This window comes from Oncorhynchus masou, chromosome 28 (assembly GCF_036934945.1).
Source record: "Oncorhynchus masou masou isolate Uvic2021 chromosome 28, UVic_Omas_1.1, whole genome shotgun sequence".
In the NCBI taxonomy this organism is placed as follows: Eukaryota; Metazoa; Chordata; class Actinopteri; order Salmoniformes; family Salmonidae; genus Oncorhynchus; species Oncorhynchus masou.
The window spans coordinates 44,190,578-44,213,966 of NC_088239.1; the positions used below are offsets into that span (position 1 = coordinate 44,190,578).

Sequence of the window (23,389 nt, forward strand, 5' to 3'; positions counted from 1 at the left end):
GATTGAATGCCACAGTTTGCAGCTTCAATCATGCACGACAAATCTTCATCTGGACTCTCGAAACATCACAATATGGCCTTATGATATGCATAAAATGGTACATTTTAAATGGATTGTTCAGCCTAATGACAAATGAACATATTTGTTTCCTTGAAAGCGGTCTATGGTCTGGTTGTTAGCACTGAGATCAGTCATATTTTCTGGTTCCTTACTAGGGCGCAATGGGCTTTAAGTGTCATGTTATCCTGTGTCTGTATGTCAGATTGCGGGGGATATCAAAGGGGCCAAGCGGGAGCTGAAGAAGGCTCGAACCGTGCTGCAGATGGACGAGCTCAAGTGCAGGAAGCGCGTCCTGAGGCGTCTCGGGTTTGCCACTTCCTCGGATGTCATCGAAATGAAGGGCCGAGTGGCCTGTGAGATCAGCAGGTAAGGAAAAGGAAAGCCACCGGTAACACTTTACCCAAATAGGGCCGTATAAAATTGGTTTTATTTTTGTTGCCTCTTTCTCCATGTTTTTGCTCTCAATAGTTTTTTTTTATATAGAAAAATTCCACAACAATGCTTAAAACACATCAAGAGACTACTTTTCAGGTCTGGGAAAAATATAAGAATTTTGTGGGTTTGGGTGTAGTTGCACTTTAATTCAAGTGTGCACCAGGTAGGGGCCCATGGTTTGGTTAGCGATGTGATTGCAGAGTTTGCAAAGCAAATGGTCATTTGACTATTGCAAATAATCATATAATTCTGCCAGGTGCATAGGCTACTTTGTAGTTAACATTTAATTGAGGTTGTTTTTGGAAAAGCCTTTCCGTCCACCAGGTGGTTATAGTTAGCATAATTGCTAACAGCTACGCAGTGTAGACATGCGCACCGCACTGCACACACATTGGGGCATTCTTGTCGTGTGTCAATGTTGCAGGAAACTAAATCACTGATGCATTTTAAGTGTCTTATAACATTAATTTGCCCAGTTCAATATATATTTTGAATATTGTTTAATTAAATTATGTCTGGATTCTGTGGTTTAGGAATTACAGCACTTCCTGTACATTTTAGGAGACCAAAAGTATTGGGACACATTCACTTGTGTATTAAAGTAGTCAAAAGTGTAGAATTTGGTCCCATATTCCTAGCACACAATGACTACATCAAGCTTTTGACTCAACACATTTGTTGGATGCGTTTGCTCTTCGTTTTGGTTGTTTCAGATTATTTTGTGCCCAATATAAATAAATGGTAAATAAAGTTTTCATTTTGGAGTCACTTTTATTGTAAATAAGAAAATAATGTTTCTACCCAGTTCAACATTAATGTGGACGCTACCATGATTACGGATAATCCCGAATGAGTCGTGAATAATAATGTGTGAGAAAGTTAGATGCATAAATATCATATTGGGGCTCACTGTATTCTCAAACATTTTCTCTGTTAAACTTTTTGCATTGAACTGACTTGCAGGATTGTTGCTGACACTCCGATGTTCAGATGAAGTGAATTAAATACTCTGTTCTGTGCACCACCTTGGCGTTCAAACGACTATTTTTGCCATGTAATTTTATTTTATTTTTTATTTCACCTTTATTTAACCAGGTAGGCTAGTTGAGAACAAGTTCTCATTTACAACTGCGACCTGGCCAATATAAAGCATAGCAGTGTGAACTGACAACACAGAGTTACACATGGAGTAAACAATAAACAAGTCAATAACACAGTAGAAAAAAAGTCTATATACATTCTGTGCAAAAGGCATGAGGTAGGCAAATAATTACAATTTAGCAGATTAACACTGGAGTGATAAATGATCAGATGGTCATGTGCAGGTAGAGATACTGGTGTGCAAAAGAGCAGAAAAGTAAATAAATATGGGGATGAAGTAGGTAAATTGGGTCTGCTATTTACCGATGGACTATGTACAGCTGCATCGATCGGTTAGCTGCTCAGATAGCAGATGTTTTAAAGTTGGTGGGGGAGATAAGTCTCCGACTTCAGCGATTTTTGCAATTCATTCCAGTCACAGGCAGCAGAGAGCTGGAACAAAAGGCGGCCAAATGAGGTGTTGGCTTTAGGGATGATCAGTGAGATACACCTGCTGGAGCGCGTGCTACGGGTGGGTGTTGCCATCGTGACCAGTGAACTGAGATGAGGTGGAGCTTTACCTAGCATAGACTTGTAGATGACCTGGAGCCAGTGGGTCTGGCGACGAATATGTATCGAGCATCAGCCGACTAGAGTATACAGGTCGCAGTGGTGGGTGGTATAAGGTCCTTTAGTAACAAAGCGGATGGCACTGTGATATCATGCAGTAATGTTATTAAAACAAAAGCAGACAACCTCATAGTAGTGTTACCTAGTCGGCTTGTTGGTGTGTGTTCTATGCAGGTGCTTTCAAATTGCGCGAAGCCATAGAGTGGGAATGTGTTGTGTCAAGCAGTCGATGCACAACAATTGTTAATGCAATTGTGGGACAACGCGTTTGAAAGCAGTTTTGGCCTCGGTTAAAAAGAGGGGATCCCAGTTTTCCCATTGCTTACCATGTCATTTTTTTTTGTCCTTCAATTGCACGAGTGGCATCGTTTTACAACTGCGCATTAGAAACACAGTTTCAAGCATGGTGGAGCAGCTTGTGCAACAGTAGTGACGGGTTGTTCGCAAACCATCAGCCATTTTGTTTTGAACGCCAGCAACCGAATTGCGTATTTTAAAGAGCCGCTGACCTAATCTCAATCTCTAAACTGCTGATCCCCTAATTTCAATACTGTTACTATTGCTTTTTGAATTCGGGACATCGATTATCTGGAGATTAAATTATAAAAACATTATCTGGGGCCTCCTGAGTGACACTGTGTTCTATGGAAGTGCAAGTTGTGCCACTAGATATCCTGGTTAGAGTCCAGGCTCTGTCGCGACCGGGAGACCCATGGGGTGGCACACAATTGACCCAGTGGTTAGGGGATGGTTTATCCTTGTCCCATCACGCTCCAACGGCTCCTGTAGCGGGCCGGGCGTATGCACGCTGACACGGTCTCCAGGTGTACGGTGTTTCCCCGGCTGGCTACTGGGTTAAGTGGGCATTGTGTCAAGAAGCAGTGCGGCTTGGCTGGGTCGTGTTTCTGAGGACGCACGGCTCTCGACCTTGGGCTCTCCCGTGTCTGTACGGGATTTGCAGCGATGGGACAAGACTGTAACTACCAATTGGATACCATAAAATTGGGGGGAATAAAGGGATATAAAAAAAGGCCTAAATAATAGTAAAACGAAAATACATTTAAAAAAAAATATAGAATTGTTTTTATTTGAAGATGGTCATTTTTCCATGCTGGAACGAGAGTGAGGGAGAGACTCGTTCTGGTCCACATTCATTTTGCTGACCATCAAATAATTTGGTCAGGTAAAAATGTATTTCAACTAACATTTCACAATCTGACATAATGGTTAGCAACGTTTTAGGCTTTAAATTAATGCTTTTCGGTCAATTTGTAAGCATTACTGAACGAAGAGCCGTTTGAGAGCCAAATTAATGTCTCCTTTAGGTGAATGAAGCCAAATGATTCGGCTCACAGAAGAGACTCGGAATGCCCATCACTACGCAAGAGCTCCAAGGGAACAGTGGCATCCTAAAAGCGTCTGACTAGTAACCGAAATGTTGCAAGTTTGAATCCCCGAGCTGACATGGTTCGAATGTCGTTCTGCCCCTGAACAAGGCAGTTAACCCACTGTCCCTAGGCCTTCATTAAAAATAAGAATTTGTTCTTAACTGACTTGCCTGACTTGCCTAGTTAAATATATAACATTTTCCTAGGGAGGACTGGACTTGGCAGTTTAATACACATAACAATTAAATGATGGTCATGACTTTCTTACATGAAATTTGACGTTAACTTGGCCCCAGACAATCCATCTGTGATCTGCTTAAGTTTCTCATGGGATTCTTTTTTTGTTGCTTTAACCCCTGGCTGCTGATGACTGAGATGGTGTTCAGCTGTTCTTAGAACAGTTATCTGTATCGACATGCTATTAAAAAAACACTGACTGGTCTGAGACCTGTTTTTGATCCAGTGCTGATGAGCTTCTACTGACTGAGATGGTGTTCAACGGCCTGTTCAACGATCTGTCTGCAGAACAGGTTACCGCTCTACTCAGCGTCTTCATCTTCCAGGAGAACGTAAGTCGCACACACCTTTTCCTGCGCAATCCGTTAAAACATACTTTTGGCCAGATAAGCAGCCATCTTCTTTCCCCACACTCTACAACTTCAAATGCCGTCACGACATTTCTTACACCCTTTCACTAAAAGCAGTTTGACCTATTACTTCAAGTCTGATTGTAGTCTAATGTCCCCCCATATCTTGAATGTTAAGTGTTTAAATTAATCAAGTCCTCAGTACATCCTCTTGATGCTTCCCCTCAAAACAAGGAATTCCTGTGTCAAATGTTTGAAAACTTTGCCTTGGTTTCCTTGATTATTGACCTCCGCAATAACAAAGTCCACTCTTTTTAAACTCCATCGTACAGGCAGGTGGTCACTCTGCTAAACAGTTAGTTCTCTGGCACGTTTCTCCCCTCTGAGTGTTCATTGTTCTCTGTAAGCAGGGCGACACAGAGCCACAGCCTCTTCACTGCTGGTCCCAGTATGGCAGCCCTCAGTAAGGGTGTGTCCCAGCTTAGTGGTGGGGTGTGAAATGTTACTTTTTCTAGCTCTGTGTGTATCATCGTGTAATGACAGTACAGGTGTATTCTTGAGCAAAGGTCTAGTGCCGTGTGCATCATCATCATGTCAGCACTACATTTAAGGGTCTAGCTCTGTGTTTGTGTATTGTCATGTCTACTGGCTTATACTGCAATTTTAGATTTAGGCTTCTATATGTGTCATCCCTACTGCCTGCAAGTCTCGCGCTCTCTTTCACTCTCTCTCGCTCTATTGCGCTCTCTGTTGTCTGTTAGCAGATCAGCTCTGTGACATTCACATGCAGCTGTCGTCCAGTGTCCTGTCGCCCCGTATAAAGGCTTTAGTGTGCTGTATGACGATATTTATGCAGCTGCTCCCTCTTCTCTGTGTGGAGGGAGAGCTTCCACCTGCTGCTGCTGGAGAGGCTGATGAGGGCTGAGGCAGGCTGAGAAGATCTCATGACAGGCTAAAAACATCAGGGGGTTAATGGGGCGTCACCCAGGGCACTGAGCCAGAGCTACAATAGGCTTGGGAGTAGGGCACAAAGAGGGAGCTGGGGGGGGCTGAGGCACTGCCATGGGAGAGTGGGAAATGGGATCAAGATAGTCACACCAATTGTTATTTCCCACGAACAAGTGGGAATCTTTATAAAGACAAAAATGGGGTAACGGTCTTGTATCCCCCCTCATCTGTAGGAGGTAGACTTTCACTTCACCACTGACCTTTAAAGGTCCAATGCAGAATTTTATTAATATCAAATCAATTTTGAGTAATTAATTACCTTACTGAGTTTTCAATAATTTTAATTGAAAACAAAAATAGCTTCTTAGCAAACAGCAATTTCTCAAACAAGAATTTTGCTAAGACTGTGAGTGGTCTGAGTGGGGAGGGGAAAACTGAAAATGATATGTTATTGGCAGAGAGGAATTAAAGGAATTAAAGGAAAATTCCACCCCAAAACGATGTTTTGGTATTTGTTTCATTAGTCCGTTGTTGATGTAGTCCCAAAATGTTTTTAGTCAAGGACCATATCACCTCCACCCTACCTGACACCATAGACCCACTCCAATTTGCTTACCGCCCAAATATGTCCACAGACGATGCAATCTCAACCACACTGCACACTGCCTTAACCCATCTGGACACGAGGAATACCTATGTGAGAATGCTGTTCATCGACTACAGCTCGGCATTTAACACCATAGTACCCTCCAAGCTCGTCATCAAGCTCGAGACCCTGGGTCTCGACCCCGCCCTGTGCAACTGGGTACTGGACTTCCTGACGGGCCGCCCCCAGGTGGTGAGGGTAGGCAACAACATCTCCACCCCGCTGATCCTCAACACTGGGGCCCCACAAGGGTGCGTTCTGAGCCCTCTCCTGTACTCCCTGTTCACCCACGACTGCGTGGCCACGCACGACTCCAACTCAATCATCAAATTTGCGGACGACACAACAGCGGTAGGCTTGATTACCAACAACGACGAGACGGCCTACAGAGAGGAGGTGAGGGCCCTCGGAGTGTGGTGTCAGGAAAATAACCTCACACTCAACGTCAACAAAACTAAGGAGATGATTGTGGACTTCAGGAAACAGCAGAGGGAACACCCCCCTATCCACATCGATGGAACAGTAGTGGAGAGGGTAGTAAGTTTTAAGTTCCTCGGCATACACATCACAGACAAACTGAATTGGTCCACCCACACAGACAGCATTGTGAAGAAGGCGCAGCAGCGCCTCTTCAACCTCAGGAGGCTGAAGAAATTCGGCTTGTCACCGAAAGCACTCACAAACCTCTACAGATGCACAATCGAGAGCATACTGGCGGGCTGTATCATCGCCTGGTACGGCAACTGCTCCGCCCACAACCGTAAGGCTCTCCAGAGGGTAGTGAGGTCTGCGCAACGCATCACCGGGGGCAAACTACCTGCCCTCCAGGACACCTACACCACCCGATGTTACAGGAAGGCCATAAAGATCATCAAGGACAACAACCACCCGAGCCACTGCCTGTTCACCCCGCTACCATCCAGAAGGCGAGGTCAGTACAGGTGCATCAAAGCTGGGACCGAGAGACTGAAAAACAGCTTCTATCTCAAGGCCATCAGACTGTTAAACAGCAACCACTAACATTGAGTGGCTGCTGCCAACACACTGACTCAACTCCAGCCACTTTAATAATGGGAATTGATGGGAAATTATGTAAAATATATCACTAGCCACTTTAAAAAATGCTACCTAATATAATGTTTACATACCCTACATTATTCATCTCATATGTATACGTATATACTGTACTCTATATCATCTACTGCATCTTTATGTAATACATGTATTACTAGCCACTTTAACTATGCCACTTTGTTTATATACTCATCTCATATGTATATACTGTACTCGATACCATCTACTGTATCTTGCCTATGCTGCTCTGTACCATCACTCATTCATATATCTTTATGTACATATTCTTTATCCCCTTACACTGTGTATAAGACAGTAGTTTTGGAATTGTTAGTTAGATTACTTGTTGGTTATTACTGCATTGTCGGAACTAGAAGCACAAGCATTTCGCTACACTCGCATTAACATCTGCTAACCATATGTATGTGACAAATAAGATTTGATTTGATGTCAGAAATCTAGTTTTCAAAAATATACTTTTTGGGTGGAGTTTTCCCTTTTAACTTTCTTATTAGTCTTAACTAATTTACCACAGCCCTTACACTAAAAGGACATGATTATAATTTTCACACTATTATGCCAACCTCTTGGTGTGCATATATACAGTACCAGTCAAAAGTTTGGACGCACCTACGCATTCAAGGGTTTTTCTTAATTTTTCTTATTTTCTACATTGTAGAATAACACATGTAGTCACATCATGTAGTAACCAAAAAAGTGTTAAACAAATCCAAGTATATTTTTATGATGTTCTTCAAAGTCTATTCAAATTTTATTAGTCACATGTGCCGAATACAACGGGTGTAGACCTTACAGTGAAATGCTTACTTACGAGCCTCTAACCAACATTGTAGTTAAAAAAAAATACAGATAAGAATAAGAGATAAAAGTAACAAGTAATTAAAAAGCACCAGTGAGAGAACAATAGCGAGACTATATACAGGGGGGGTACCGATAGAGTCAATGTGTGGGGCCACAGGTTATTTGAGGTGATATGTACATGTAGGTAGAGTTATTAAAGTGACTATGCATAGATGACAACAGAGAGTGGCAGTGGTGTAAGGGAGGAACTGCAAATGGTCTGGTTAGCCATTTGACTAGATGTTCAGGAGTCTTATGGCTTGGAGGTAGAAGCTGTTTCAAAGCCTCTGGGACCTAGACTTGGCGCTCCGTCAGGAAGTCCAGGAACCAGTTGCAGAGGGAGGCGTTTAGTCGCAGGGTCCTTGGCTTATCGATGAGGGTACTAGGGTGTTGACCGCTGAGCTGTAGTGAATGAATATTCTTACATAGGTGTTCCTTTTGTCCAGGTGGGAAAGGGTGGTGTGGAGTGCAATGGAGATTGCATGATCTGTTGGGGCAGTATGCTAATTGGAGTGGGTCTAGGGTTTCTGGTATGATGGTGTTGATGTGAGGCACGACCAGCCTTTCAAAGTGCTTCATGGCTACAGACGTGAGTTCTACGGGTCGGTAGTCGTTTGGGCAGGTTACCTTAGTGTTCTTGGGCACAGGGATTATGGTGGTCTGCTTAAAACATGTTGGTATTACAGACTCGGAGAGGTTGAAAATGTCAGTGAAGACACTTGCCTGTTAGTCAGCGCATGCTCGCAGTACACGTCCTGGTAATCCATCTGGCCCTGCGGTCTTGTGAATGTTGACCTGTTTTAAAGGTATAACTCGCATCGGCTGCGGAGAGCGTGATCACGGTCTTCTGGAACAGCTGGTGCTCTCATGCATGTTTGTGTTACTTGCCTCGACGCGAGCATAGAAGTAGTTTAACTCGTCTGGCAGGCTCGTGTCACTGGGCAGCTCTCGGCTGTGCTTCCCCATGTAGTTTGTAATGGTTTGCAAGCCCTGCCACATCCGACGAGCTTCAGAGCCGGTGTAGTGCGATTCGATCTTAGTCCTGTATTGACACTTTGCCTGTTTGATGGTTCGTCGGGGGGCATGGTGGGATTTCTTATACGCTTCCGGGTTAGAGTCCCACCTCTTGAAAGCGGCAGCTCAAGCCTTCAGCTCAGTGAGGATACTGCCTGTAATCCTTGGCTTGTAGTTGGGGTATGTACGTACGGTCACTGTAGGGACGACGTCATCGACATACTTATTGTTGAAGCCAGTGACTGATGTGGTGTACTCCTCAATGCCATCGGAGGAATCCCGGAACATATTCCAGTCTGTGCTAGCAAAACAGTCCTGTAGCTTAGCATCTGCTTCATCCGACCACTTTATTGATCTAGTCACGGGTGAGTCCTGCTTTAATCTTTGCTTGTCAGCGGGAATCAGGAGGATAGAATTATGGTCAGATTTGCCAAATGGAGGGCGAGGGAGAGCTTTGTATGCATCTGTGTGTGTGGATTATTGATGGTCCAGAGTTCTTTTCCCTCTGGTTGCACATTTAACATGCTGATAGAAATTTGCTAAAACGGATTTAAGTTTCCATGCATTAAAGTTTCCATGCGTCCGGCTACTAGGAGCGCTGCCTCTGGGTGAACGTTTTCTTGTTTGCTTATGGTGTAATACAGCTCATTCAATGCTGTCTTGGTGCCAACCTCTGACTGTGGTGGTATGTCAACAGCTACAAAGAATACAGATAAACTCTCTCGGTAGGTAGTGTTGTCTACAGCTTATCATGAGATACTTTACCTTAGGCGAGCTATAGCTTGAGACTCCCTTAGATATCGTGCACCAGCTGTTGCAAAGAAGCCACCCTTTGCCTCGATGACAGCTTTGCAAACCCTTGGCATTCTCTCAACCAGCTTCATGAGGAATGCTTTTCCAACTCTCTTGAAGGAGTTCCCACATATGCTGAGCACTTGATGTCTGCTTTTCCTTCACCTTGCAGTCCAACAACTTGGGTTGAAGTTGGGTGATTGTGGAGGCCAGGTCATCTGATGCAGCACTCATCACTCGCTTTCTTGGTTAAATAGCCCTTACACAGTCTGGAGGTGTGTTTTGGGTCATTGTCCTGTTGAAAAACAAATGATAGTCCCACTAAGAGCAAACCAGATGGGATGGTGTATCGCTGCAAAATGCTGTTGTAGCCATCCTGGTTAAGTGTGCCTTGAATTCTAAGTCCCACTAAGAGCAAACCAGATGGGATGGTGTATCGCTGCAAAATGCTGTTGTAGCCATCCTGGTTAAGTGTGCCTTGAATTCTAAATAAATCACTGACAAGTGTCACCAGCAAAGCACCATCACACCACCACCTTCATGCTTCACGGTGGGAACCACACATGCGGAGATTATCCGTTCACCTACTCTGTGTCTCACAAAGACATGGCGGTTGGAACCAGAATTCTCACATTTGGACTTCCACTGCTCTAATGGCCCAAGCAAGTCTCTTCTTATTGGTATCCTTTAGTAGTGGTTTCTTTGCTGCAATTTGATCATTAAGGCCTGATTTATTCAGTATCCTCTGAATAGTTAATGTATGTTTACTTGAACTCTGAATTATTTATTTGGGCTGCAATTTCTGGGGTGCAGTTAACTCATACTCTGCAGAAGAGTTAACCCTGTGGCGGTCATCATGAGAACCAGTTTCATAGGGCTGAATGGTTTTTGCGACTGCACTTGAAGGAACTTTCAAAGTTCTTGACATTTTCCAGATTGACTGACCTTCATGTCTTGATGTAATGATGGACTGTCATTTCTCTTTGCTTATTGCCATATGGACTAGGTCTTCTTCAAAATAGGGCTATCTTCTGTATTCCATCCCTACCATGTCACAACACAACTGGTTGGCTAACGCATGAGAATGCCAAGAGTGTGCAAAGCTGGCATTAAGGCAAAAGGTGTCTACTTTGAAAAATGTTGAATATATTTTTTGATTTAACACTTTTTTTTTTTGGTCACAAAATGATTCCATATGAGTTTTTGTAGTTTTGAGGTCTTCAATAAAAACCCTTGCATGAGTAGGTGTCCAAGTATTTGACTGGTATTGTGTTTTTTTGTAAACTCAGCAAAAAAAGAAACGTCCTCTCACTGTCAATTGCGTTTATTTTCAGCAAACTTAACATGTGTAAATATTATGAACATGACAAGATTCAACAACTGTGACATAAAACTGAACAAGTTCCACAAACATGTGACTAATGTGTCCCTGAACAAAGGGGGGGCCAAAATCAAAAGTAACAGTCAGTATCTGGTGTGGCCACCAGCTGCATTAGGTACTGCAGTGCATCTCCTGAGGTGATGTATGTAATCATGGTTGTGACTTCGCCTTGCCTTAAGTCAATTTAACAATATTTGACCTACTATTAGCAAGGATAACAATGGTGGACAGCAATCTGTGACCTTTACCAGTCAGACTTTTAGCCAGCTAGAGTGGTGGTGGCAGGAGAAACGGCTAAGGTAATCAGTGCGGTCATCCGTGACCTTTTGAGAAGAAACATTTACATTGCCTTCAGAAAGTATTCCTACCCCTTGACTTATTCCACATTTTGTTAGTCTAGATTGAAAATGTATTAAATAAAAATATAAATCTTGCCCATTTACACACAATATCCCATAACGACAAAGTGAAAACATGTTTTTAAAAATGTTTACAAATTTATTGAGAATGAAATACAGAAATCTAATTTACATAAGTATTCACACCCCTGGGTCAATACTTTGTAGAATAATTTTTGGCGGTTATTACCGATTTGAGTCGTCTTGGGTGTGTCTGTATCAGCTTTTCTCCCGTTCTTCCTTGCAGATTTTCTCAAGCTCTGTTAATTTAGATGGGGAGCAGCAGTGAACAGCAATCTTCAAGTGTTTCCAGACTTTCAATGTGATTTTTGTGAACTATGGGTGTGCTGTCATGTACCTTTTTTCTCAGGAAGACTTCTGTCTGGCTACTCTCCCATAAAGCGCTGTGGAGACTGTTGTCCTTGTGACAGGTTCTCCCATCTCAGCCAAGGATGTAGTTCTGTCAGAGTGGTCATTGGGTTCTTGTCCACCTCCCTGACCAATGTCCTTCTTGCCCGGTTGATCAGTTTGGTTGGATGGCCAGCTCTAGTCTGGGTAGATCTATATTTTTTCCCCAGTAGTGGCGACCACTGTGCACTTGGAAGCTTTCAACACTCTATAAATTGTTTTAAAACCTTCCTCAGATATGCCTCATCAATTCTATCTCGGAGATCTACGGACAGTTCATTGTACTTCATGGTATAGTTTCTGCTCTGACATGCACTGTCAACTGTGGGACCTTAAAGACAGTTTTATTTTTAAATCATGTCCAATCAATTGAATTGGCCACAGGTGGACTCCAATCAAGTTGTAATGGCATCTCAAAGATGATCAAAGGAAATTGGATGCAGCCGAGCTCAATTTTGAGTGTCAATACAAAGGGGTATGAATACTTATGTACATGAGGATTATTTCATTTACAATAAATGTGTTAATATTTCGGGAAAAAACATGTTTTCACTTTGTTATTATGGGGTACCGTGTGTAGATGGGTGAGTAAAATAAAAATATGTTTTATGCATTGTGAATTCAGGCTGTGACCCAACAAAATGTGGAGTAAGTTGAGAGGTATGGATACATTCTGAAGGCACAGTAGCCTACACAGTAGAAATGATGAGGTAAAGAAACATAAGACCGCTCGCTCCCATTACTGAGCTAGCTCACTGCATGTTTCTCCTTAAATCAATAACCTACTGGCAGCAGTAATGTTTCATTGACACTTTTCTTATTAGGAGTACTAAAGGCAGAGACTGATCAATAATCCTGCTACCGAGTGGCTCTTACCACAGTATCGGCCAACATTTTAAATTTTTCAAAGGATTCATCATGTTGAATTGGCAAAAACACGTTTGCTCCTTGACACCCAGCAGGTGGTCGCGGTGTGTCCAAAGCTTTAGACTGACGTCATTGTGTTGTTTTTTTGTTCTCTTCCTTCCCTCAGGTTAACGACATGCCCAAGCTGACAGAGCAGCTGGCTGGACCTCTGAGACAGATGCAGGTAAACATTATTCACTCCGCAGCAGAATCTGCACTGTCCTGGTGGTTAGCATAGGTTACAAAGCAGGATCAATATGTGTAGCCCAGGTCAAAAGCAGTGCACTGCATACAGTAGGGAATTACGGTGCCATTTGGGATATGGCCAATGAGTTTAGCGGCAGGCTTTTCTAAATATGATTTAAATAACTTAAATATGGAATTGAAATTGGGATGGTAACAAACTCAACGCTTTAATTCTGCTTTGTGATGCACCCCTCAGGCCTGGTTTTCAGATGTGTGGTTTCTATCACTTAGCTCATGCTGTTTGTGAACCAAGGCATACACCGGCATGTTTAACTACACTGCAATGTATGTTTGACTTGGAATCCAGCCAGTCTACCTATTCTATTGACTTACTGCTGTTTCTGTCTGCTGAAACCTGTCAGCCTAGATGTTTGGTGAAAGATTAGATTGGGTCTCCCTGCCTGTCTTCATGTGAGTGGATGTTTGCTGAAGTTGTATAATCAAAGTGCAAGATATGCCACGTACTTTTCATTCGTACTTTTAGTTTGTTTTCCCTTTTTTAATTTATTTTTTAAATGTTAGCCTATACCCTATAGCTATGTATTTTGGGACCTGGACGTGTCCCAAATGTAGTGATCTACTTTTGACCAGTATCCATAGGGCTCTGGTCAACATGAGTGCACTATGAAAGTAATAGGGTGCCATTTTGCACGCAGACTTATGACTGTCATATGGATGTAATAAAACCTGGAATTGAATGTCTGGTTGTCAGGAGTGTGCCAAGCGCGTTGCCAAGGTGTCTGCGGAGGCTAAGTTGGAGGTGGATGAGGACACCTACCTGGACAAGTTCAAGCCTCACCTGATGGACGTGGTTTACACCTGGGCTAACGGCTCCACCTTCGCACAGATCTGCAAGATGACCGACGTCTTTGAAGGTAACTCACCTGGCTAACCTCCCGACGCTCTAATATCTGTCCAGTGCCTATGAAATGGACGGCGCGCTCCAAATGTAGGTTTTCTGTTTCCGTGTGGGGTAGCCCCATATATTTGAGTCATTTAGCAGGTATACTTATCCAGAGCCACTTGCAATCAGTGCAAGGTAACTCACCTAACCCAAGTTCAGAGCCAATCTAATGGACAGCCTTCCAAGTGTTGTTTTTTCTGATGGCCAATGTCTCTATCTAGCAGTTGATAACTTTTTATTTGTTTTGCAAACTGGCCATGATGTAGTACATGGAAGGAGAGCCAGAAGACCGGGTGATGAACTCTCATGTTGAAATATATGGTTTCCTCTGCATTCTGAATTGGCTGTAGGCCTAGTCCTTTGTGGCTGGAAAGGTTTCTGTCTTTCTGAGGTACACTTCAGGGAATAACAGATTTTTACCTTGTATATGAGCTGCAATAGGCAATGCATAGGTTACATTTCCCCTACCCCATCCCCCAGCTGTATACCAAAACAGGTGACAGAGTTGCTGTTTTGCTGAAAAACAAATCCCAGGCTGTAGCTTTTAAGGCACCATGAGTGTAGAGGATTTAAAATGATGAGAAATGGCTGAAACAGATCACCCCCCTAATGCTCTCATTCTCTCTTCAAAGTAACTCTAGAGATAAGACTGGTATTTGGCTCTGTATTTCACCCTGACATGAGTAGGAAAATATGCAACTCCCCTCTTAATTGCGACGCACAAGATCATAGTTCAGTTATCAGATCCTTCTGAGATTTTGGCTCTGGATTCCATGTGAAGCTGTGTAAACTGTGGTTGCATTTTTAGGAGGGTTGGGGTTCTGGTCACATTAATGGTATCATGTTGTCGTGTAGTTCAGATGGAACGGTCTTCGGCCGAATCGCAACTGAAGACTCAAACTTTCAGGCAACATTGACAATCTCCCATGAATTTCCCTAGTTATATACACACACACATCCTCTATTGGAATGACTCCAGGCAAACTGACCCATGTCTCACTGATCTGTGCAGAGTTGAGTTTTCATACGGATCCTGGTCTCTCTGCTCCGGCTGACCTTCTCTCATCTTTGTCCTTAGGGAGTATCTTCTGCTTGCTAACCCTGTGTATGTCTGTCTCTGTAGGGAGTATCATCCGCTGCATGCGTCGCCTGGAGGAGCTGCTCCGTCAGATGTGTCAAGCAGCCAAGGCCATCGGTAACACCGAGCTGGAGAACAAGTTTGCGGAGGGTAAGATCGGCTCGAGTGGTTGCAGCCTTCAGGCTGACAGAATGCTTGTGTGTGGTCTGTAAGTCTATAGTTTAAACCAATAGTAGGAGAACAAGTCTGCAGAGGGTAATCTGATCTCTTCTGCTGACTGCCCCCGATGTTTGCCAGAGTTCAAACGTGGTGTACTACTTCCAGAGCTCAGAGAATCGGTTGTGCCTGGTCCCAAAGCCAAGACATCTCCCCTAGTTAAAATACATTCTGTTACGAAGACACAGCTCACAAAACTGAAGTCTAAACATCCTTAGCAGTCAATGGAGGCAAACAATGTCAGCTTAATACTTACAATCCTAGATTGTAGGACTAAGTTGTAGTTAAGCTTGGAGATACTGTATGGTCTACAGCAGTGTACATTGAACAATTTCACTCATGTATTTCTTTTGTTTTTCATTATAGGTATTACGAAAATCAAGAGGGATATTGTGTTTGCTGCCAGTTTATATCTGTGATTGGATGTATTTTGTGATTGAGTGACACCTTTGCAAGACCTGTGTTTGTTGGTTTGAGTGTCTGACATCCAGACAATGTTTTAATGTGTTAATAAGCATAAAATGGCTTATTTTCCTTCCAAAAAGCGCAACATTTGTACATACTTCAACAATTTTAATAAAAGTCTGTATAGTGATTTCTTCTAACATACAGCTGGATAAAACAAAATGTTTTTTTGTTGCTTCAGGTGAAGATACATTATATTGGTCTGGATAATACACAGGAAGCTGTAATAGTAGCAGTCCAGCCAAGGCAACATGGGTGGGACTCAAGAGTCCAATAGGGAGCTCAGACAGCTTGGCTCCAGGTCATAGGTCAGGAAAGCACAAAGCAGGATTACATTCACATGTCTGGTTCATTCCCAGATGGCACCCTATTCCCTCCATAGTGCACTAGTTTTGACCAGGACCAAATGTAGGGAGTAGGGTACCATTTGAGACGCATAATTTCTTTCCACCCCAGTGGTCCGACCCTTAGTGGGGTATGATGTGCATGCAGTAAACGGTTCCTCTTCTCTATAGCTTAGTTGGGGCTGCTGTCGTAATGGTTTCCGTTAGTGGGTGTCTCTTGCAGGCTGGTGTGGGGAATCTCCACATCCTCCTGGGGCTCCACCCTCTTCTTGAAGAAGTCTGACACTACAAATACCTGCAGGGGAAAGACAAGTGTCAGTGGACAGCTTTGGAGGGAAATGGTTGACCTACCTCAGAGTTAATGATTTTATTCAAGAGAATGTCTATATGGCTACTTAGTAGGAAGTGGGACACATAGGTCAGGAGACACCTTTTGACTACAATCCACTGGGTCTAGATGAAATACCCCTCTAACCTCTGGTCTTGTGCTCTCTGCTACTATTACCCAATTTCTATTGTAACAAATGGACAAATAAAGCTGAATTGCCTTAACCAAATGGAGCAGTGTGATTAACTCACCACCAGTATGGCCACGAGTGCTCCCTGAATAATGCCAGCCAGGACGTCGCTCCAGTGGTGTTTGTAGTCGGACACACGGGACAGGCCAGTGTAAACGGATGCAGCGATCAGGAAGAATTGGAGTGTTGGTCTCAGGAGTCTAGCCCACTCTGCCTGCAGTCTGGCCTGGATGTATAGCTGGGAGACAGGTGGAAATGAGTTAAGCCTTGCCTACTTAAAAAAAAATTAAAAGCCTTGTTTTTTTACTACTAACATGTTTGGTCAGTTAAAATGGATTTAATGCTAACTAATTTGACAAATTGTTTTGCTGTCACAAGGACCGCAATTGTAGGTTGAAACCAGTCGTTGACATGCTTCAATCCTCTTGGTTTTCTACTTGAGATTCGTTAAAGTGCTGGCTACTGTTTAAAGTGGTCTGATCCATCATTGAAGTGCGTGAGCTGGTTTCGCCACTGTTCTGTTTAACAATCATTCTAATGTTGATGCTGGCAGCTGTGAGATCTTGCTCACTCCTGTTTACTCTTAACCGCTCTACATGGCAGCGTCAACTCTTGGATATAAACATACTGCACAGCTGAAACTTCCAAAGTAGTATTTAACCAACCAATCAGCCTTCGTCTGCTTTTACTAGGCCTAAAACTTAGTTTAAATGCCTTAATTTCTATTTCACGCGACTGTATATGGAATTATCAAAACAAGTAATATAACCTAATGTTCGATTTACAGCCATTTCCAAAGGTGACTGCTTGTAATAGTTTCCAAAACAGTGTACATGGTTATGGCCTTTCTGGACCATTTTGTTCAATGGGACAAAAATCAGCAGTTCTGAATGCGTTTGTACAATGGGTGTGTGTGTCTATTTGGGAATGGAAAACCAACTGCGACACTTCTTAAAATAGACTGGACTTGTCTCTCTCTGTTCTTGAACTTTAGAACTGCTGTTTGGTCTTAACTCATTTGCTGCAGCGATTGTCAGGACTTCGGCATACTGTAGAAAGCTATGACACCTTACCAAAAGTTACTGTAGGTAATGAAAGGGTGTATTGTGTTCAGCATGACTAACCCTGAGTCCTGCCTAAGATGAACCAAAGGGACCCTCGTGTTCTGTGAGTCAGAGACCCAGCTCACACAAATAAACTACTTTGTTGACCATCCATAGCAACTGTACACCCAGTGAAGATCAACACGGTGCACTGATGTTTTGCTGCATTGAGTACCAGTATTCGATGTACTCAATGGGCCTTTATATTTATCATCCCATGTCTCTGTCTCTGCACTGTCATGAACTTGAGCTAAATTCAGTTCTCTAAATCTGAACCATGTACTATTAAGTATATTGAACAAAAATATAAATATCCCCAGCAATGTTTCTTACCCATAAATCTTATTTTGTGCATTTGTCCTTTGCCAATATAATTAATCCACCTGACAAGTGTGGCATATCAAGAAGCATGCTCATTACAATGCAATGTCTCAAGTTATGTGGGGGCATGGTGACTGCAGGAATGTCCACCAGAGTTGTTGCCAGATAAATTAACATTACATTCTCTACCACAAGCTGCTTCCAACATTGTTTTAGAGAATTTGGCAGTACGTCCACCTGCGGGGTCGTCTGAGACCAGCCACCTGAGTATTTCTGTATGTGGTAAAACTCATTCTGATTGGGTAGGCTTATGCCCAGTCATGTGAAATCCATAGATTAGGGCCTAATGACTGATTTCCTTATGAACTGGAACTCATAAATGCAACAATTTTAATATCTCTTGTTGGTCTAATGTTAATCTGATTTACTTTCCGACGTATGTATCAAATTCATGGTATTTTTGCATTTCAAGTATTAAATATTCAAATAGAACACGCCCAATGACGTACTGTAAACTATTAAATGAATTGATACATTTGAGCTGGGACGATAATCCAAAAATAAATCGACACCGGACATTTTGCTGACATTCATTACAATAACCTATAGGGTCCTACGAGAGAAATGTCATGTTTGAAAAGTTCTAATATTGGTGACTGTTGATGGCTACATTTAAAGTAGTGGTTAAGGGTAAACAACTGGTACACATTTTTCAATTTATCGTTAAAATTCAGTATATGAATTTGTCCATATCACCCAGCTCTGATACATGAATGCACACAGGAAACCCCATAGAGCATACTTACTGCCAGGAACAGCATGCAGTACATGGAGAAGGAGGAGTGGCCGGAGTAGAAGGACAGCCTGCAACATAACACAATGGCATCATGGGATGCCCACTTCAAATCGGCTCAGTGTTGGTGATAAATCCCTATTCTGTTGAACAACATAAGCACACACTGGCAAAACTGACACACCCTTTTCTGGGTAATAGAGTTGTGCTGGGGAGGGATGTCTGTTATTTGGGTTGAGACAGCATCAGTTGCCCTGGGTGGGCGGTTAGAGGGCCGCTACCCTAGCCCACTTATCCGGCCGCCGTTGTCTTCCTGTTTGCGGAGGCATCTGCCCGCCCAGCAAATGACTGATAAACAGTGGGGATAGCTGTAGGCCCACAGACAACGCCCTGGAGCCTGGTACCAGAGTGGACACTAGTTAGTGTTGGGAGAAAGCATAACAATACTGACCGAAAAAGTCCACAGTACTGTAACATAATCCACCAGCCTAATGTCATAATAGAGAGCTGTATACAGCTTCTCTAGTGGTAAAGTCTGAAAACAGAGGTTAAGACATCACACAGAGAGAGCCAAGAGAGCTCTAACTCAACTCCCTTAATTCAATTATCTTTATTAACCATATGAGGGAAGACTATGTTCAACCCACAAGACCCCCCCCCCCCCCGTAAACCATTATATAGCGGAATAACGTTGATTCACTGAGGGAGGTTTTGACCGACAGTGGGCCTCATTTCCCTGAGAGAAAGGCTCACTTTGCAGAAAGAGGAACTGGGGAGTTGATCTGACCTGCTCTCATCACTCGATCCACCAGGCAGTTATTTGTTCTATTAATGACTACCATCCCAAAGAAAACACCCAGAACCGGGCCCTCGGCCGGGGAAGGGCTGCCATGGGAGACTAGAGCAACACCCAGGTAAATATGACCTGGGACCACACGAGACTGGGAGAGCCCACCCAGGGATCATGGTAGAGATTAGAGTCGTCTCTGTATGGGGTATACTCAGGTTTCTAGGGTAACACAGGAGAGGCTTACCACATGAGGTAATGATACACCACAGCCAAAGTGTATAGTCTGTATAGAGACAGCCAGCGAACTAACTACCCACCACTGCCAATAACACTGGTACGACAAGATGGGACAGACCGGCAGGCACTCGACAACTAGCCCTCCATTTACCTTTGTTGGTCTATAATTGACAAGTCCTAGATGTTGATTTCAAAATCTAAATAAAGACAGACTTCCTCTCCTTTGTACATCTGTCTGTTTTCAAGTAGATGAAAAAGGAGGATGTTCTAATCTTGTCAGATTGAAATTTAGAGTGACTGTTTTACAGAATTTGGTTAGTGCTCGTCTTATCTGATACTGGTAATTATAACCTTGGTCTCCGTGGTGATAACGAGTATTGCTTGGAGACCAGCTTTCAGTGAAAGCTCAGAGAATCAGAATTCGTATGGAACTTCTAAACTCAAGACCCACGTCCGGCTCTGGAGCAGGCTTGCAAAGCTGGGTCTATTGACCTGGAAAGACCCATTTACCCAAAGGCAAAATCATGGTTCCTAGTCCTTTGCAATTAGGGCTTAAAGCAACCCCAGGTGTCCCAGTCCAATGTAGGAGCTAGAGACAGGCAATAGACCAACTTCTGTTTATTCCAGTTAGGCCTTGACTCCCACAGTTATTTGTGGAATTGCAAAACATTGTAAAGGTTAAAGTACAGAGAGAGCTCTAGCTGAAGTCATTTCCCCCTGATAAGCAGCCAGCCTAGTTGTCAGTGTCAGACACATCCCCTCAGTGAGTCTTTATAGACGATTTCCAGCTGAGCAGTTGGAAACAGCCTGAATCCAAAATGGCTACCATTTTCCCTATATAGTGCCCTATTGCTATGAGCTCTGGTCAAACGTAGTGCAGTAAATAGGGAGCCATTTGGGACATACAGGAAACTTCAAAGTGTGGGCTTGCCTTACTCAACAATGATCTAATCATCACTCAGCATATCAGAACAATAGAAATATAATATATTGAATTATATTTCTAGGAACAGAACATAATCAGCAATAAATCATGTCAATGCGGAGCGATACGGAGCCCTCCGCATTGTTACAACATTTGGGAGGCGCACAGCGATGCGGTACAGAGCTCGCGGAGGCTCCGCAATTGCGTCACATCCTCCGTACAGCATTGCTGATCAAGCATAAATTGACGTTCACAGCTCGCAAATATCAAAGGAAGGGTTAAGGAATGATTTGGGACCAGCTGAGATGCCCGTTACAAATCTTCTGACTCAATTATATACTTCCACTGAAATAGAATATCTCCTGCTTTATTGCTGATTATGTTCTGTTCCTAGAAATAGAGTCCAATATATTATATTTCTATGGTTCTGATATGCTGACCATGAGATCATTGTTGAGTAAGCAAGTCCACACTTTGAAGTTTCTCTTGTGTTCCAAATGACTCCCTATTTACTGCACTACTTTTGACCAGAGCCCATAGCAAAAGTACTGGGACACCTGCGGTACATCCTGTATAAACACTAACTTCCTTGACAAAAGGCTATCCAACAAGTTCACAAATAAAACATTTTATGATACCTCGTGTAGGGATTTCAATGACACAAAAATGAGTTTGAACTCCTGGAAAGAGATCGGGGAGGTAGATGCGATAAAGAGGTTAATGTCCGTGGAGGACAGAAGGACCCTGGCGCACTTTCAACAAATCTGATCTAACAAAGTGTTGTTATTTTTGGTAAAATCTGTCATGGTTGATGTATTGTAACAGGCCCACAATGTGGTTACTAAAATTCGATGTGGATATATTTTGCTGCGTAACATTTAGAAGTTGTCCCTTTTCAGGTTTCGAAAAAGTGACTGCTAAATGCTAATTCCCATTCGTACAAGCTGGTAGGATAACTAGCATACAGAAATCGATGGTGGTATTCAAAGTAGTTTTTAACTATAAGGCAGTTGATTGACGATGACATGAACATGTATTGGGGCTGGCATCCATTCAAGTATTATACTCAGAATTTTACCTCAACATAGTGTGTGTAATACACATATAAACAATAGCCTAAATGTAGGCACATTTTGGGATGGAGATGCAGGTGGGAGAACTGCGCAGTCTTTTTACTTCATGCTAATTTGGCTGATCTATGTCAAGCACCGGGAAACATATTCCCAACATCTCAGAAGAGGTAAGGTATTGTCTTTTCCCTTAGCCAGTTGCTTGTAATTAGTTGGATGGCTATAGAGATTAGCCCTGAATCACTACGAGTGGTGCGGCGCAGACCAATTTATTGGATGCCCATGACAGCTACACGAAGCGCAAGAAGTATGGATGCTCCGACTTCTGTGGAGGCTGCATTCACAGTAAATGCTGTACAGCCACTGCATATGTCGGATTGACCATGTCAAGCCTTTTAGGCATAAAAATGGAAGCTCCACCACTTTACTGCCTATACCTTTCCAGACTCAGATATGCCTAATACCCACCCGATCTGTAAACACTGAAGGGCTAGGAGGGCTAAGTGGTAGGGAGAAAAATTCAGCCCAGCTGTCAGTTTCCTCTCAACAACACCCACCTGGCCTCGTTGACCATGTGCGTATCCCCGGTGCAGGTGAAGTCCTCAATGTAGGCGCCTGCCGTGCAGTTGATCAGCTTCCAGTCGGGCTTGCACACGTCCAGGAAGTGAGGTCGCAGCCGACCAATCGAATACTTGGCGATGTCAGTGAGCGATTGGCTCATGGCAGCCCCGAACACGAAGGTGCCGATGGCTTTGTAAACATTGGCCACATACACGTTGCTGAAAGAGGACTTTGATTTGATGCGCTTTAGATAGACTGAAAGGCACTCTCCAAAGACCATCTGTGAGGAAGGGAGGAGAGGAAGTAGAGGTTAGATCACTTACTCATCCCTCACAGCTTAGATTTACAAGTATTTGCACATTAGTATTGTAATTCAAGTCAAGTCACAAAAATTACAGGTATTTTTTTTAGAAGAATGTCCATCTGAGTGAATATATTATAAAGGCCTAACAAGGATGTCCACGGAGAAACATGTCTAAAGTGAAATGAGTAAAGGCCTTTTTAAAAAAGGGGGAAATTATCCCAATGCAGATTGAGACCATTGTTGAGTGCAACAAACGTGTCATTTAAACATTGTGGGCTGTTGGTGAAGTGGGTCTTTTTAAATGTCAAATAAATAGTGTGACAACTTTCTGACTCACACCTCTCTACCACACCGTGTGACAATGGACCTGAAAGCATAAGCAGTTACCTGGGTGCGTATTTGCGTTCCCCTATCCGGAAATAGGCCTACAACATTAACATATGCTTACTAATGTACTCTACTCTCAAGGAGGTGGGCGTTGACCTGATAAGGGTTGACTGTTCCAACCGTTTAAACCTCAAGGGTAATTATCACCATGACACAGATACCATCAAGTCATAACCTGAAAGCCTTTGTGAGTGAAGGAACTGTCTTGAGGTTAGAGGGAGTCACCAACTTTCATTCATGACCTGTAAATGAGTTACAACCTGTGTGAGTGTTTCTACTTGCTGAGTACAATTACACTGGCTGACTGGAAATGTATGCGGACCATGGGATGTGAACCTTTTTGTCTATTCCCGTCAATTATAATGCAGCATGTGTCTGTTGCATGTCAATTTAATGGAACTAAAAAGGCTTTTTGATTTTGAACGCTGCAAAAGAAGGACTTGATAAGTAAGATTTGATAACAGCTACAACAAGGCTCCTAGAGTGCCTCATTTTACAGGTATCTATCTGGCTCATATT

At 43.1% G+C, this 23,389-nt stretch overlaps 2 protein-coding genes across 4 annotated transcripts in view; one reads left to right on the forward strand and one right to left on the reverse strand.

Moving 5' to 3' along the window:
- The window catches only part of LOC135517642 (exosome RNA helicase MTR4), a 52,497-nt gene extending 36,079 nt beyond the window's left edge, over nucleotides 1-16,418 (forward strand). The window contains exons 21-26 of the mRNA XM_064942137.1: nucleotides 263-426; nucleotides 4,057-4,162; nucleotides 12,736-12,792; nucleotides 13,567-13,729; nucleotides 14,882-14,986; nucleotides 15,419-16,418. Of these exons, the coding sequence (XP_064798209.1) occupies nucleotides 263-426; nucleotides 4,057-4,162; nucleotides 12,736-12,792; nucleotides 13,567-13,729; nucleotides 14,882-14,986; nucleotides 15,419-15,471 (648 nt within the window). The 3' untranslated portion in view covers nucleotides 15,472-16,418. The remainder of the gene's footprint in view (nucleotides 1-262; nucleotides 427-4,056; nucleotides 4,163-12,735; nucleotides 12,793-13,566; nucleotides 13,730-14,881; nucleotides 14,987-15,418) is intronic.
- LOC135517643 (phospholipid phosphatase 1-like) overlaps nucleotides 15,605-23,389 on the reverse strand; it is a 36,157-nt gene continuing 28,372 nt past the window's right edge. For all 3 annotated transcript variants that reach the window (XM_064942138.1, XM_064942139.1, XM_064942140.1), the window contains exons 3-6: nucleotides 22,176-22,459; nucleotides 18,610-18,667; nucleotides 16,441-16,617; nucleotides 15,605-16,156 (exon numbers count right to left, since the gene is read on the reverse strand). In XM_064942138.1, the coding sequence (XP_064798210.1) occupies nucleotides 16,034-16,156; nucleotides 16,441-16,617; nucleotides 18,610-18,667; nucleotides 22,176-22,459 (642 nt within the window). In that variant the 3' untranslated portion in view covers nucleotides 15,605-16,033. The remainder of the gene's footprint in view (nucleotides 16,157-16,440; nucleotides 16,618-18,609; nucleotides 18,668-22,175; nucleotides 22,460-23,389) is intronic.